Below are 16,680 nucleotides of genomic sequence, written 5' to 3' on the forward strand. Positions count from 1 at the left end.
GCTCTGTTTTTGTTTTTCTCATTCTCTGCATTCTCAAAGTACTTCATTGTGAAGTACCAAATTTGAAAATTACACTGAACTAATTTTCAGTCATAAGGCTCTCGAGGTAGTGAATAGAGTTTGTTCACAGCTGTTCTAAAGACATTGGGAGCATAAAAGAGTGTATTATAAGAGTGAAATACCTCCTATGTTGTGTGCATCTTGCAGTCCGGTATTGTTTATGTACCTGTAGCTAATGTAAGTGAAATGACAATTGTACATTTACTCCCACTTTTAATCTCTTGCAGTGCACTTTGGTCAGCGCTGAACCCCAGCTACCCCTGGTTTTAGGGAGTGTGTGGCAGGCCTTCTCCTGAGAGCCACCAGGTTGTTTTTGAGGCGTCTCAAGAAAAATCTAGGATTCAGATGGAGACATTTTCCAAATACATTGTTTTTTTTCCCCTATTGATTTTTCGATCCTACGTTATCCCCTGCAAGGTCGCAGAGCACTGGAGCCAATCCCAGCCTAATATGGGCGAGGGCAGGGTACACCCTGGACAGGTCGCCGGTCCATCACAGGGGAAACAGAGAGAGACAGGAAACCTCAGACAATCACAATCACAATCACACTTGGGGACAATTTAGGGTCACCAGTTAAGTGTGTGTGGAAGGAAACCCACGCATGCACTGGTGCATGCAAACTCCACTGTGAGGCGAGACCACTGAGTATGCCGTACAAGGGGATGGATGGATGGATGGATGGATGGATGGATGGATGGATGGATGGATGGATGGATGGATGGATGGATGGATGGATGGATGGATGGATGGATGTTCCACATGAAGCACTCAGTCTAACAAGGTCAACAGGACATTTTTTTGACTCATATTATAGGCTCGCAATATGTGAAAAATCTTCCCAACATCCAGGATTTATTTATTACTCATGTTGATCAACGTGTACGTCAGACGGGAACGTGAAAATATTGTAAGTTTCTGTGTATTATATATGTAGTTTGGTTTCTGGAGCACTTTCTCTCCGAGGCGTCCGTGAAGGCATCGTGACGGGCTTGCGCGTGGACTCCAGTCCCCGGCGGCCTCGGCTCCACTTCCTGTTTGTCTTAACTTTCCAGCACGGGACAGGCGAGCAGCAGCAACACAGCGGCGACACACACACTCCCCGATTCCCCTCACCCGATGAGCCACACAGCCGTAAGTGCTTTTATTCTCAGTCGGGCTTCACCCGGGAGCGCGCCGCAGCTCGGCTCGCTTGATGATAGCGGGTCTGTGTCAGCAGCAGCAGATTAAAAACCCTCGGAAGTTAGAGCGGCTCCTCATTGAAACACACTCTGTGTGTGTGTGTACAAATATGAGTCGAACGCGTATGTTTCCCTGCCACACTAACGCGAAATTAACGCCATGCCAACGCTGTCTCCTCCTGCAATAAAATTAGCGAAGCGGCTGGAAGTTATGTCTGCAAGTTTGACGACCTGTGACTGTTCATGCGCGCGCTTGACTGGGGGAAACGAGCCGCATTTAGCCTGCAAGCTAACCAAAAACAGAGAGAGAGAGAGAGAACGTTTCCTCTGTCGGTGGATTAAAGTTAGCTTTAACCTTAATGCCGAGTTTACGGGGCAAGCTGTCAACGTGCGGGAGGAGGGGCCTCCTCATGCCCGTCTCGAGCCACTCACATGCCCCCCCTCGCGTCAGGACAACCGCACGATGCGGTGGGCGACCGTGTTTTATTGCGTTCATGCTGGGAACTTGGGAAAACAGCAGTTGGGAAAGTCGTACTTTTGAGTGTGTGCAAGACAATAACTGTGTAACGTGTGCTTGGTGCCTTCATTCTGGGAATTAGGAAGTTTACCAGTTGGGATAAATCCTGCTTCCGAGTTTGGAGTGTGTAAATTACAGTAACGGTATGTAAGGTCCGTGTCTTGCTGGGAACCGGGAAATTTACCACTTGTAATAGTCCAACCTTTCGAGTTTGGACTGTATACAAGACAATAACAGTGTGTAACATGCGTTGGCGCATTCATGCTGGGAATGAGGAAATGTACCAGTTGGAAAAGTGTACAAGAAAATATTGGTGTGTAATGTCTGTGTTTTGGTACTTAGTTGTTAGATTCTCAGAAATTTACCAGTTGAAAAAGGCCTATTTCTGCCTTAGCAGTGTCTACAGGACAGTAACAGTGTGTAAGGTCTGTGTCTTGTTAGTAACTGGGAAATGTACCATTTGGAAAAGTCCTACTTCCGAACTCGGGGTGTGTACAAGACAATAACAGTGTGTGTCATGTGTTTATGCTTTAATGCTTGAAATTAGGAAGTTTACCAGTTGGAAAAATCCTATCTCTGAGTTTGGCGTGTGTACAAGACAGTAACTAACACAGTTCATCAATGCATCGTCTAAAGATATATAGAGGTTTTATGGATTTTTGGTGTTTTCCTTATCGAGTTCAAAATGTCAGACTTTCCAGTTTCCCACTTGCATCTAACGGTAAGTGGAATACTGTGGTCCATTATCACAGCTCAATGCTTTTTACAGTCACTCACACAATTGGCATCAGTGTTTGGGGATCACTTTGTTACTCAGGATGAGAGGTCCTGTCTGAATGAAGCACAATTTTGGGATTTGAAGATGGCTCCAATTACCAACTGAGCCAGAGCCGTAACCATGATGTGCTTGTTTGGCTTTATGCTTTTTTTTTTTTTTTTTTTATTCCCATTTGGAGAATGTGTTCTGTCAGGTTGAGAGTGTTTACATGGCACCTCATCGTCACATAATCTGAACAAAGTAGCCAAGAGAGACGTTTGTCACTTGCAGCGTTCCGGTTGGGAAAAGTCCAACGTCAGAGTTTGAAATGACATGACATGACCGTTTGATAACTTTCAATTCATTCTTTCCCCCCCTTATTGTGGTTGTTAAATTTCCCACTTTCCAGTCACTCATGAACACACCATTACTTTCAGCTAAGGATCATTTTATCTGAACAGGTTTCCCCTTTTTTTCCCTTATAAAATTTTACAAATGTACTAATTCCCAGTAACTCATGTTTGCAACTTCAGTTGTTAAAAGTTAGTTTGAAAACTTAACTTCCTGGTTGAGTGTTTACGTGACGATGAAAAACAGTTAATGGTCACATAATCCCGAAAGGAGATGAGAGCAGAGGTAAAAAAACAAACAAATGACAAGTGGGAAGTTCTGCGTTTAATAGCGTTCAGTTTCAGTTCAGTTGCTATCCATTGAGGACATCCAGCTTTCAAGGTTGTTTAAGTCAGAAGTAGTCGGACGCTACGCTGCTCTTTGAATAGGGTGAAGAAAGATGTTTGTTCAGCGTTTCCCGTTTCCTCACCAAGAGTTGGGAACTTCCCACTTCAAAGTTAATAATGAATACACCATCTGCTGCAGCTAGTTTAGCTTAGTATGTCGGTTAGAAAACCTTTTGGATTGTTTTACTGACGATACCAAACGCAGTTCCTCCTCGCGGGATCTGAAGGAAAATGACGTGCAGTTGCAGCGAAGGGCGTGCTCTGGGAGCTGGGAACTTGGAAATGTTTCGGAAATAAAAGTCCCAAGCTGTAAGAGCTAACATGACAATAAGAAACTCAACTAATCCTCACATAATCTGAAGAAAATGACAAGTGGAAATCTCTGAGTTCGATAGCTTTCAGTTGTAATCATAAGCGCCCCATCAGTTTCAGCTAAATTGCACACAAAGTGGTGCTTACCCTGAAAAAGAGCCTCAATTTGTAGTAAAGCTGGAGGGGAAGATTACGTCTTGAATGCTCTCCAATTCATTTGCATGTTTTTAAACTGTCACAGTTGATTTGTGTGTGTGTGTCCCTATAAAACACCATACACACGTGGGAAAAACACTGGATCTGCAGCGAAAAACACAATATTATTAGATTTTCTTTTTTTTCTTTGCATTTAGCCGCCGTTTACATAACCCGATCTTTTAGAACTATTTAACAGTTCCCTGATGTTTTTGTGAGCATCGAGCAAAACAACATCCAAGTAGTACCAAGTTTCATTGAGTTGAGGAAACACAAGCAGGGCGAAGAGAGGAATGCTGCGGTGGGGCAAAATGAGTCACTCGCAGGAAAATTGCCCATCCTGCCTGCATCTTATTTTCCCCTTGCAGAAAAGCTGCGGAGCCTCTCGCGGGGCCCCCTGAAATGCAAAAGTCCTCTCTGGCATGCGTTTTATTGCAACCTCCTGGCTTGTGCAGTCAGTCCTGGGGGCCATTGTGAGTTTGTGCACTGAATGGAGCCGAGACGACTCCTGGAGCAACAGGACACGCAGGTTTCTTCCACACCTGTAGAATCCTGAAGTCAGAGACTGCCAGGGAAAGTTACGATTGGGTTGGAATGGGACTTTCCATATGAGCCTTTTTGGCTGCACAAAATGAAAAATGTGCCGCTGTCAGAGAATTCTCCCTTTCTTACCCTTTCCTCTAATCACACACAATGTGTGTTGTTATTCTGTGTCACTGCCTGCTAATGATTTTCTTTGTTATATAAAAAAGGGAACGATGAATATTTACATTTCAATACTAAGGCTATTAAAACAAACATGAGTAAATTGGTGGAAATAATGTCTAATTAACCTAATCACAATCATTGTTTCCAATTGATGTGAAGTGCAAAGACAAGAGTATTAAAATGCAAGTTATGACCTCAAGTATTTATAGATAACAACAGATAATTGATAAAAAAAAAAAATAAATAAAGATGAATGAAGTTGCATCTCTTCAACAAAATCCATTCAGGACTCACACACACATGTGATGTGTGTCACTGAGCACATTCTGCCTTCCTGCTCCTTCTTTCTCCCTCGGACTCATGTCCAGTCAGTTCTTCTCATCATTTCTACTCATGATTCAAGATCTTAACCCGACTCTACACCCTCAAGTTTCTTTACTAGTTTCAGACGGTTTGTTTGCTGTCCTTCGTCTGAAGAATACAACTCATATGAACCAATGTGCTGCACTTTCTATTGTTGATATTGTCACGGCAGTTTGGAGCCGTTCCTCGGACTTCAAAGCGTGCGCCTCAGGCTACTAAATGAAGTCTCTGTGTGTGTGCGTGCGTGCGTGCGTGCGTGCGTGCGTGCGTGCGTGCGTGCGTGCGTGTGTGCGTCCGCTAAGGTGGTTGTCTTTGTTTTCAGACCTCATCATGACACAGCAAGAGCAGCAGGACTTCAAGAAGAGCCTGGAGGCGGCCCTCTCCTGGATGCGGGCCGTCCAGCAGAGGCTGAAAGCCAACGACAACACTCAGGGGCCACGAGATGCCTTGGGGGCAAGGCTCAAGGAGACCGAGGTAAAAGAGTTTGACCCTTTCCACTGTGACCTCTGCACTTTCCTCAGTATTTTACTGCACTGGCATTAGACTGAAGAGTGGGGGGATACATGCCAGGAAAATAATTTAAGAGTTTCTGATTAGCTGTTTCATGGCATCTTAGTTTCAAAAAAATTGACATAGTACTTTTTTTTCTGTAAATGTATGATTCCTCTCTTTCATCTGAAGACACTTCACTAAAATGAGGCGGTGTACGTGTCAGATCCCTCCCTCTTTTTTTTTTTGCTTTTTTTTTTTTTATGATTGCCTCATCTGTTTGCACATCCATTCTTTTCCCATTTCTGGAATTCTGGGTCCTAAAGGTTTTCTTGATTGTGTAGGGTTTTTTTTTTCTCGTTTTTTTCCTTTTCAAAGCCCACAGAGCACTGGCGCTGCCACCAGTCATAACCACAATCAGAAAAAGCAGGAAGACAGATCTGCCAAATCTGCCGAGATTCTTTGAAAGTACTGCTTGTTTGTTGAATAAATAATGTGCATTTGTATTGCTTCAAATACAGCAAAGCCCCCTCGTTGTGTTTTACATTGAAATAGAAAAAATAGAGAAAAAACTGCAATCTCGGCAATCCCGCATGATCATTATAGGGACTGGTGGAAGGCAAAAACTTGTTTTTAACTGAAAGAAGCCTGAAACCCAACCAGGAGGAGAGCTGGTGGCTATTTGCTCAGACGGGCTGGGGGTTAGTAAGAGAGAATGGAAGATGGCCTAGAATGTAAACAAACAAACAAACAAAACAAGTGGACGGCAAGCTAATAAACATGGAGCAGACTGATCAGAGAAATGCAAATAAACTCCTGGCTGCATAGTTCCAGATACACAGGAGGAAAGATCACCGACTACATGACAAGACACCCGGAGTTAACGATATGCAGCCAGTTTTCAGCCTGGTCCACGTACGGCCCAGATTTATTTCAAATGGGCCGGACCAGTAAAGTGACTGACGTTTGAATAAAAGCTTCAGATGTTTCCCAGGCTAGTTTTTAAGTGTCACTGTGATACAACTTGCCACTGATTTTAGTGACGATGCACAGGCAAAAGAAGGAAGTTTGTCACACCAGAAAGTTGAAGGCCGGGTTTGATGTTCCTCACAGTGGTACCACAGATTAAATGTACCTTCTCTTTTTCTTTTTGTTTTTTGTGATCATCTGCTCGGTAATAAAACATGTTTTGATGAAGAGGATGGGTCCATCCACAGAGCCCTGTGGATTTCCATGATTCGAGAAGTACTTGTTTTTTTTTGGTGCATTTTGTAATTTCCCCTGTTTGCTGCTAAAATAATTTTCAGAGAATCCATCAGTCGGCGCATGAAGGCCGCGTGAAGATGGACATGGCGCTGGTGGCAGGAGAGAATCTGCTGCAGAGCGGCGACGAGGAGCAGAGGAACCACATCCTAGGAAAGCTCAAAGACATGAAAAGTCTGTGGGAGGACACCAGTACCTATATCGTCCACTGTCACAGGTACTTCCTGATGGGTACATTCATAACTCAACCTTCTCCATTTTATTCTGGAAAGGTCAGCAAAAAGTTTTCATTTAGATTCTGTAAGGTCTGTTGACTTTGCTGATGTGCAACAAACGCAAAGACGATTTAATTATGACCAAATCTAAAAATGTGAAGTGAATATTTTTTTATGTTTTTAGATAGAAAGGGTTATTTTTTCACAGGACAAAGGAAACAGAAAAATCCTCTGGTGAGAGTCTTCACTTTGTTGTGGTGTAATTAAACATGAGCAGCCCCTCTATTAGCAGCAGCAGGAGTGAGTGCTCCATCTGTCAGCACAGAAGATGAACAAAGCCCTGTTCTGCACCTCCGACACCATCAAATTAGAAAACCTCAGTATGCAGCGATTGTCGTAGCAAGTTTGAGCAATTACTTGTTCTAAAATGTGCTTTGTATTGTGTCTCAATTGTTCAAAATAGCAGAAATTGTAGAGGAATAGTTAAATATGGAGCGGAGCAGTGTAGCAATGTGCATGAAATTTAAACTAAAAAGTCAAATGGGGACTGAAGACCTAAAATTCTATGCTATGAACGCTATTTATTGAAAAAAAAAGAAATGTTTTCTCATTGTGAAGACCCAGAGATTCATATCTAACTATCAACCTCACCTTAAGCGATTGTATTAAAATACTCTATTCATGTGCTTGAGCTTAAGAACCAATGTCTTTCCTTGTCGTTTCACCTTGAACACAGCCGCATCGAGTGGGTCTGGCTCCACTGGAGCGAGTACCTGAAGGCATACGAGGAGTTCGAGCTGTGGCTGATGAAGCAGCAGCGCGGCGTGGACGTCGAGACGGAGCTCCAGCTGGGAGTGAAGGAGAAGCTGTGGCAGGTGGACCAACAGAGGGTGGTGGTGAGCGACATCCACAGTCAGGCAGGCCTGCTGGAAAGGCTGCTGGACGAGGCGGCCGCACTGCACAACCGAACCCAGGACCCCAGCGTGGACGGCCAGGCTCAGAAGAGACTGCAGGGGGCCTACAACGACGTCAAAGACAAAGCCGAGGTGAGGCGCACACTTTGTCATGACGCTTCAGACCGCTGAAGCTTGTTATGGCAAACGCGTTTTTAGAAAGATGAGCTAATTGAAATATTTTCAGAAAGCGTCTCGGGTTTGCAGTTCCCCTCCTCATGGTCATGCTGGATTTATTTAAGTTGTATGTGCTCAAATAACCGTACCCTAACCATTGCTCTCTTATAAGTGTCGTAACCACCGAAGAAAACATGGTTTTGATATGCATGTGTCATTGTCACGCATATTCAGCCTTATTTGAAGAAATATGAAAATTAAAAAATTGCATGACCTGGATATTTAACAAACCAAAATAGTCTTTTTTTGAAGCACAAATTTCTAAAATGTGTTTATTGTTGCTCATTTTCTGTCTTTTGTGTGTTCACGTTGTTTAAAAACATTCAAAATGATTCTAAACTTCAAAATACACTGAGAGATTAGTTACATCGACTGTTTGGGGATATAATGGAATGCTGGTGTGATAAAGCAGGTATAGAAGACGGATAGAATAGTGTGAAAAGGCTACCTGCTGGAGTTGGGTTACGTTGTTTTTAAGTTCGAAATGATCATCCCAGCACGGCGAATCCACTATGAACAAACCATACATGTCTTCTACTGTGGAAAATCATAGTCGCTGGATTAAAACACATTGACAACATGCAAACTCCTCAACGAAACACTGTGCCACTCAACTTGGAACCTCTTTTCCAACATTATTATTCACCAATCTGTACACCGATGAGATGGGTGGAAGTTCTTCAAAGCCAAAACATGACATAAAATGAGAAGCAACAACCGAGTGTCTAAAGACGAAAATGAAAGCATGTTCAGTTCGGTGAGCATGACAGAATTTCACCACACGTTTGAACGAAGAACTGCGTCTTTCAAACGGAGATTGAGAAACACCCGAAGTTGCGTTGGCAGTGACTTTTAAGTGGCGACTTTCACTTTTTGATGCGACGTCTTTCTCAGCCGCTACACATTGGCCCGGGCACACATACGGTCGCGACACATTGTCACCCTTTTCAAGTTAATCAAGTGGATTTGAAGAGGTAAAAAGGAAGCGGCAGTCATGAGCAGGAGGTTGAAAGGCTGAAATGTTTCACTGAGAACATGTGTGGGCGGCGACTCACCAAGCAGTACACGCCAGTGTGTTGGTGGGATTTCAATTGAATTAGCTTTGGATGGCAATTTTTATTTGAAGTGATTGTAGAGAATGTGACAACAAGTACCAGCTTAAATTAAATCAGATTTAAATTAAATTTATTTGACTGCCCTCTTTGTGCCTCAGCCACTCAGCTGCATGTAAAGCTGAGGTTAATGTTAATTAGAAGGATGATATTGACTTTTTTTTTTTTTTTTTTTTTCCCTCTCTCAGGCACTGCAGAGGCAGACAGCACTGTACTGACTAAATTGTTTCCTTTCAGAGTAGAGATTAGCCAACATTAAAATTACATACAAGCTGCTTTTCCTTCCAGTCAGTCGCACAACGAAGATCCCCTTCCTCTTCCTTTTTTCGGACGGCATCTTTCAGACGTCAGCCAGTTTGAACCGCACAGCCGCATCCGTCTCTGCTCGTATATTCATGTGTCCCAACCAGTCTGCTGGGAAAGCCCTATTTCTGACTCCAAATGAAAAAAAAACTGATTTCTAAAATGCTCTCCTCTCCTCAGAGACTTTTGGGATAAGTCGGAAAACAAGATTAACAGTGTTTTGTAATTATTATTTTGTTGCTGGTATAACCAGTAAAAACATTTTGTAAATAGTTGAAGTCTCATGTGATATTTTGACCTTTTAAGATCCAACTTGCTCTCCCCCTGTGACTTTTAACCCTTCAGGCAGACTTCCTGTGGCCAGGAACAATCTTACACGTTGTTTCTCATGTTTTTCAGGTCACGCCATTCGACATTGTGAAGTACCTTTTGTTTTTTAATAGAATTGCGTAAATCTCTCCTCAAATGAGATGAAACCAACATATGCAAAGTGGGCGTGTACTATTCTGAAACTTTCTTTCATCCTAACAATCTTTATTTATTGCCAAATGAATTCAGTATATTACTTAACAGATTGCTCAGGCTTTTTTTTTTGTTTGTTTTTTCCTTCCAATGAAAGAAAAGTCTTCCAAACTACTCCGGCTCCAGATTTTGGAAATCTATTTTCACCCTGCAGCAACATTTCTAACGTGTTAGAGTGAGATCATACATCATTCAGCCATAACATAATGACGAGTGAAGTGAATCCCACCAATTCTTTTTGTCTTTCTTTTTATGTGTTGGCCAGTAAATAAACATGTTGTACTCAAAGTTGATGTGTTGGAAGAGGGGGAAAATGGCCAACCATGAGGGTTTAAGCAACTTTTGACAAGGCGGTCAAGGCTCATTGGTGATTGTGGTCCCATGAAGGAATCGCCTCCCAATTTGAGAACATAAAGGATCTGCTGCGAGCACCTTAGTGCTTCATACCACAGAACACCTACAGACATTCAGCGGAGTTCATTTTTAGGTAGTTGATGTAGTTTGAAAAAAATTAAAATAAAAAAATCCTTTCACCTGAAACCGTAAAGCCTTTTTGATTCACTTCTCATACAGAACCGCAAGGACATTTTAGATTTGCAGCTCAGGCATGAGCTCGAACAATTATTGAACGTAATGACCATGTCGCTCGTCCATCTTGTTTCAATTCATGTTTTGTGAGTTTCGCAGCAGATAGTGCAAATGTGACGCGCTCACTCTCTTCATCATTAATGTGGTTGTCACCTTGGTGACGGCTGGAGCGTTGGACTGCAGACAGCTGCTGCATGACAAACTGCCTCTGTGTGATCGCTCACAATACCCGGCGTCACCTGCTGTCAATTATGACCCATCCGGTCCTCATGAAAGGGAGGAGAAAATAATGACGTGTGAATTTGCACCACCGCACGTTTGTCGCACACATTGAATAAACCCAGTAGGAAAACTACTGGATGCGTCAAATCTAATATCATCAATTCTCAATAGCATGCACAGGTTGTGTGCTTTTTCAGTTGGTCGGTAATCTCATAGCTTGTTGCCGCAGCACAGTTTTGTTTTTTTATAAAGATGAGAAAAAATAAATAGTTGTTCACGTTTTTTGTTTTTTTTTTTATTATTATTATTATCATCTTACTGGTCAGAAGAGTAAATTTGAACGGAGTCCAATACAAAGTTGGCAGAGAACGCATCGTCTTCATCTTCACAACAGAGGAAGAACACGCATCAATTCTAAGTGGTCAAAAACCGAAGACAGGACTGGTTCAAACTGGTTCTGTAGTTGATGACACAATAAATCTACCAAAGAGCTGCAAAGTTGTCATAAAGTGTAAGATGTTCAGGCAGCTAAAGGTGGAACCATTAGGAATGCAGTCGGCATGCCATTGAGTTCCGATTAGAAAAGAACCTGGAATGTCCTTGACAAATCTTGCATCTACAGTTGTTCTCCATGACGCCGCCAGACGGCTCAGCTTGAGGCCCCAAGACACTTTGGGCATTTAAATGTGAATGGAAATTGTTGCTGTCAAAACAACATGAGTGCTACATGGTAAAATGGGAGAGTAAGCGACACTTCGCATGAAGCGTTTCACTTGAAATTACACCATTTTAATTGGATTTAGAGTTTTGTGGTGTATGTAGCCTCTTTTTCTTTTTTTTTTTTAGCATTTTCCATGTTGTTCGTTTTTTTTTTGTTTGTTTTTTTTATTCCAGCATGGTTTGGGGGGTGTCTTGCAGTTGAAGTTAGCAACAGCAGAGAATCCCAGAAAAATAATGCAAATAAAGATTCAGACTGCTTGCTTGATAGCTGAATGCAGTTTGTGGCATATTGTGGCAACAATGCAGGGGCACAAAAGAAAAAAAAAAATAACCACAAGATGTGTTTCCTGTTGTGCTAGGAGCGTCTGTCGCTGCTTCAGAAGATCGCTGAGGAACATCAGAAGTACCAAAGCTGCGTGCATAAGTTCCAGTCCTGGCTACTTTCAAAAACCAAGGAGCTGACGGACCTGATGGAGCGCGAGGACGTAGCGGAGGACAAGCTCAAAGCCTTACAGGTGAGACTCGCTGAAATAGAATGAGGTTTCTGACTTTTGGTGCAGTCATGTGCTCTGTGTTATACTAAAGAGGAAGAAGAACCGGAAGGATGAGCTCAGTGACATTCAAAGCTGTATTGGCGTCATTATTGCAGTTGTTTGAAACATCTGTGTATTATCTTGACTTTCCATCATGACAAGTTAGGTGTCATTAAATGTAATCCCGAGAGTGTACTTGGAAGCATGCAAACTGAAAACATAAATTGAGTCCATCAAATATCCATAAATTGTAGTGAAATTACAATATCAGCTCCACAAGAAAATCCACTTCCTTTCCCACTTTTGTCCGTACTTTGTGGTTTTGTTTAATATATTGTATCTGACTGTGCTTCGTCTCGCCACGTGTCAGGCTCTGGATGACACTGTGGCCTGCGAGGAGAAGACCCTGCAGCACATAGAGGGGGTGGCAGAATCCGTCAGGGCCAACACGTCGCCTGGCGGAGCAGAGGTGGTGGTGGAGGAGGCCGAGGAGCTCAGGCTGGGCTGGCAGAGGCTGCGGCAGGGCCTCTGTGAGGCCGAGGACGGCCTGCGCTCCAGCCTGGACTCCCACACTCAGTACATGGCCCGATGCCAGCGGCTGGGAGACGACATCGGGCGCCTCAGGCTGCTGCTGCACGGACTGGACCAGGAACTGGCTCAGGCCCAGGAGTCGAGGGACAGCACTGAGGAACCCGAGGAACAGATGGTGGACCAGTGGAGGAAATACTCGGTAAGTTCATCATCGTGTCATTTGTATTGCGGGCGTCAGTATAAATGTGGTTTAGGAGCAGGGACCTCGCATGGTATCGTGATAGTCTGTAAGTATGTACCCTGGTCAGCCGTAACATTATGACCAGGTAATTTCCATGTGACTGTGACGTGGTTAATTAAAGATAAATTATAGGGAGCAAGTGAACACTTTGAAGTGTTGGGAGAAGAAACGTGGGAGCGCAGAAGACTTGAGTTTGACGAGGGATTCAATGTGATGTCTAGATCACTGGCTGAGAGCATCTTCAAAACTACACCTCTTATGGTGTGTTGATGGTCTGTCAAGCTCAGTATCCATCAACAGAGGTCCAATGAGGGGGAAAAAGCAATAACAGGATCATTGGCGGCCAAAGCTCATTGATGCACAGGGTGAGTAATGGTCATCTGAAGTCCAGTTCTAAGTTGCCCACCAAGTTTTAAGGTCAACAACAACCAGACGATTCAGGTTTGTTGTTTTCTACACTTAATGACAATGTTCCTTTCAGTCTAACTTACCATCACAGAGCCTGTGAGCTGATCAGTGTGCTATTCATATGATGGAATCATTTTTTGTTTGTGTGGGTGTGTGTGTGTGTGCGGCTGGGTGCATTCCCTTAGGTTGGTTTTAGCTGTCATATCCCATGTGTGAAATGCACATAAACCTGCGCCTTTGTTTTTGTTTTATAAATAAGTGTGTTTGTGTGTGTGCGTGTGTGTATGTATGATCTGCTGCAGAACGGCAATTATAGTTTTGGAATGATGAATATATAATAGAATGGTTTAATAGAATTTCATGGTATTGAATTTTGGCTTTGTTTATATTTTACCAGTCATCCCAGGCTCAGCTGAGAATAAAAAATGTAGCTTGGCATGTTTTGTTTTTCCTTGTAGGCCAGAGTCATCATGTTTTCAGGTGTGTGAGAATGTTTGTGCCTCAGCCTTCTTGTTACCGGGATCTCTGAGAAGCACCTGGAGGGAATTTTTCCCATCTTCTCCCAACATGTTCACCTTCACATCACATATTCACAGAAATGGGACGAATGTGACCTCTGAGCTATAAACTCTCATGTGTCAGCAGCAGCAAGATATTTTACGGCTTCTTTTGACTATTTGACAGCTGCGGATCCACAGTGACACGTTCCACCAATAAAAATATCAGGATGTGTTGTTTTTTTTAATGCACAGTTACAGTTTTGAATCCTTTTTGTTCCATAGTTGCCAGTTTCACTGAAATACTTTGCCCTCGTTCTGTCCACCTTCATATCTTCTTTCTTTCTGGCTGCCGTTCAGTTTTACTTGAGTCCTACAAGACGAGTCTTGTCCAGATTTTATTTTTTATTTTTTTTTCTTTGTCTCGTGGTATTTGCTTTTCGAGCCCATCTCACAGGCCTCAGGGTATGCAGCACTGTCACTGAAGCTGCTTTATCGCTCGTGTGAATTCCCCGAATGTGTCAGATGGGTGTGGTGGAGTTACAAGCACATCACTGTTTGTATTTGTTTGCTTCAGACGGCGACACAGACACTCTGTGAGTTGGTAATTACTTCTAGTCAGGGTGTGATTAGTGGGGTTTTTTATTTGTCTCGCTTTGCTTTGTTCTAATTTCAGTGTAACTTTATATTTCTTCATTTGCCCGCCTGTACAAACTCCCTTCATGTCTCAAAATCGGCACTGTATTTCTGACAGTGGATTTAGATTAAACATGCCAATTATCCACTGAAACTTTTTGAAGTGGATGATTTGAGTCAAGTTTTATGCAGCGAATGTACTGAAGAAAAATGAAAGCTATAAAATAAGTGAGGAGGTAAAACCATTAGTGTAACCAATGGTGTGGTAGCAGCCTGTAAATAGAGTCTTGTCGGGCTATTAACCGTGTTTAGTAGGTAGTTTCGGGTGAAAAGGACTGGACCAAGCAATGGCCACAGCAAATACTTAACATGATGGCTGATGGGCAGCTGCACTTCACAGATTTCCGACATGCAGCCAGATAATCCTGCAGAAAAGGACAGAGAGCGAAAGGCAAGAGCCAGCAGGTCGTGCAGGGCAGAAAATGTCCCTCGCTCTCTGAGACTTCTTCATGAATGAGTGTAGCTACTACAGGATTTCTCTCACAGTTTTTCCAATTATAATTATTTCTTCCTGTTTTTCTAGTTGGGTTATTGGCTTTTTTCCATGTAGACCTCCAGAGATTGCTTCTGAAAATGCCTGCAGACCCTTCTCAAAATTCACTGCAAGTTTCTTGCCCCCCCCCCCCCCCCCCCCCCCCCCCAGTTAGAAACCAGTGGTCCTCAAAGAATAACAAGGAGAAAAAAAAAATTAAACAAGACGCTTTATAGTGACACCCTCTTTAACAACCTGGAGCTTTTTACTTTCATCAAATTATTTTACAAGTTCGTTGAAATCGATCTCTAGCCATTTGAATTGACTGAGCATGTCTATTTATTCTCTCTACAACTGTGCACTGTATTGCATACTGAAATTAAGCCATGAGGGGATTGTCCGTGGACATGCCAAATGAAATTATACCCAATCACAGATCTGTGGAGGAGTGTAATAAGCTTTCTGCAGGGCGCCGCGGCTTCAATCTCTCGCAGAGAGACGACGTCTGACAGAGCTGGAGCAGGAAATGACCACTTATTAAGATATAATTAAGCCCAGACTCTCCTCAGAAGGTTGTGGCCTTACAAGCAAATGAGGTTTACTGATTGTGTTTTTGTGTCTGCGACTATTTCATTAAGTAGACCGACCATTATCATGTACATATTAGACTTCATTTGGTGATGTTCTGTGCAGCTGATATATTACTGCTGTTGCAACATTACTTCTCCCCGGGCTCCAAAATACACCTTGTAGGCTGCCTTTTATTTACGGTCTGAAGGGACGAACATGAGACAATGACTCAGCAAGATCAAATCTGTTTGCTGTAATGAAGTCCTGGCCTGTGCAGGGCCCCGGCTCCCCGAGGCCATCTGCAGGATAAAGTATATGGATAATGAATGCATGGATGGGTTTGCGGGCTACATGGACTCGGGCTAATTCTGCTGGTGCTCTTTGTGTGTATGTTGCAGGGTGTGAGGAATGCTCTAACAGGAGAGGAATCCCAAGTGGAACTTCTCAAGGCGCAGCTCAAAGAGCTCTTCAGGTTCTCGCAGGACTCGCACCACCTCTCTGACGACGTCCTGGCTGTTGTCAAAGAACACCAGAGGTATGTGACGGGTGGGATTTTAGAAAACCCAAACAAGACCAAATTCTGTTGAATAAAAAAAACATCTTCGATTCTCCACTGTGACTGACCGTAAGGGAAAGTGCATGATTGGATTTGTAGTTTGATGCGGCTGTATAGTTAATTCTCATCAAGGATTATTTTCACCTTATGGTTTAATGCAAAAGTTAAAACGACCAAACTGTAAAACAGTTGATTTTAAAAAGTACTGGGAAGCCAGAGTCAAATCCCCTTTTATTGGAGTTCATTGTCAGGAGTGGATCCCAGTGATTTCTGATCATCTCATAGCCATTTTTTTATACAGGGAGCAAGAAAAGATCTTCTTGATGTGATTTCTCAAGACAAACATGGGCAGAGATGGTTGAGTGCAGGATGCTGAATTCTTTGGCCTACATTTCTGGATGTATGTAGTTTGGATGTGCCCGTGGGAAAGTGTGTGTCTACCCAATGTTCAGTCATGCATATGGATGGGTTTCATTTGAATTTGAACTTGTATTAAGAACTATGATTGGAAGAAAAAAACAACCCCCAAAAAAAAAACGAGGTTCACCTTGAATGACATGTAGGGTGCGTTCACACTTGTCACGTCTGCTCTAGTTGTATCACAATCCATGAAAGTTTGTACGCCGCCGTTGGCACCCTGACGTACAACAAGCAATCACACAGCGCCGGGTTGAGAAACAGATCTCTCTCTGCTCTCCGCTTTGAAACAAACTCTGGGGAACTTTGAAAACAAAGAACTTAAGATGTGCGTATCCTTGCAGTTTATTGTATCGCTGTTTCGAGTC

The 16,680-nt window shown here is 43.0% G+C and overlaps 1 protein-coding gene across 1 annotated transcript in view; it reads left to right on the forward strand.

The window, feature by feature from the left end:
* Positions 1–1,105: 1,105 nt before the first annotated feature.
* syne3 (spectrin repeat containing, nuclear envelope family member 3) overlaps positions 1,106–16,680 on the forward strand; it is a 29,300-nt gene continuing 13,725 nt past the window's right edge. Inside the window, exons 1-7 of the mRNA XM_080479390.1 lie at positions 1,106–1,191; positions 5,150–5,301; positions 6,624–6,796; positions 7,531–7,840; positions 11,751–11,906; positions 12,295–12,654; positions 15,738–15,874. Coding sequence (XP_080335516.1) covers positions 5,158–5,301; positions 6,624–6,796; positions 7,531–7,840; positions 11,751–11,906; positions 12,295–12,654; positions 15,738–15,874 — 1,280 coding nt within the window. The 5' untranslated portion in view covers positions 1,106–1,191; positions 5,150–5,157. The remainder of the gene's footprint in view (positions 1,192–5,149; positions 5,302–6,623; positions 6,797–7,530; positions 7,841–11,750; positions 11,907–12,294; positions 12,655–15,737; positions 15,875–16,680) is intronic.

Source organism: Lipophrys pholis (assembly GCF_963383615.2).
Source record: "Lipophrys pholis genome assembly, chromosome: 14".
NCBI lineage: Eukaryota > Metazoa > Chordata > Actinopteri > Blenniiformes > Blenniidae > Lipophrys > Lipophrys pholis.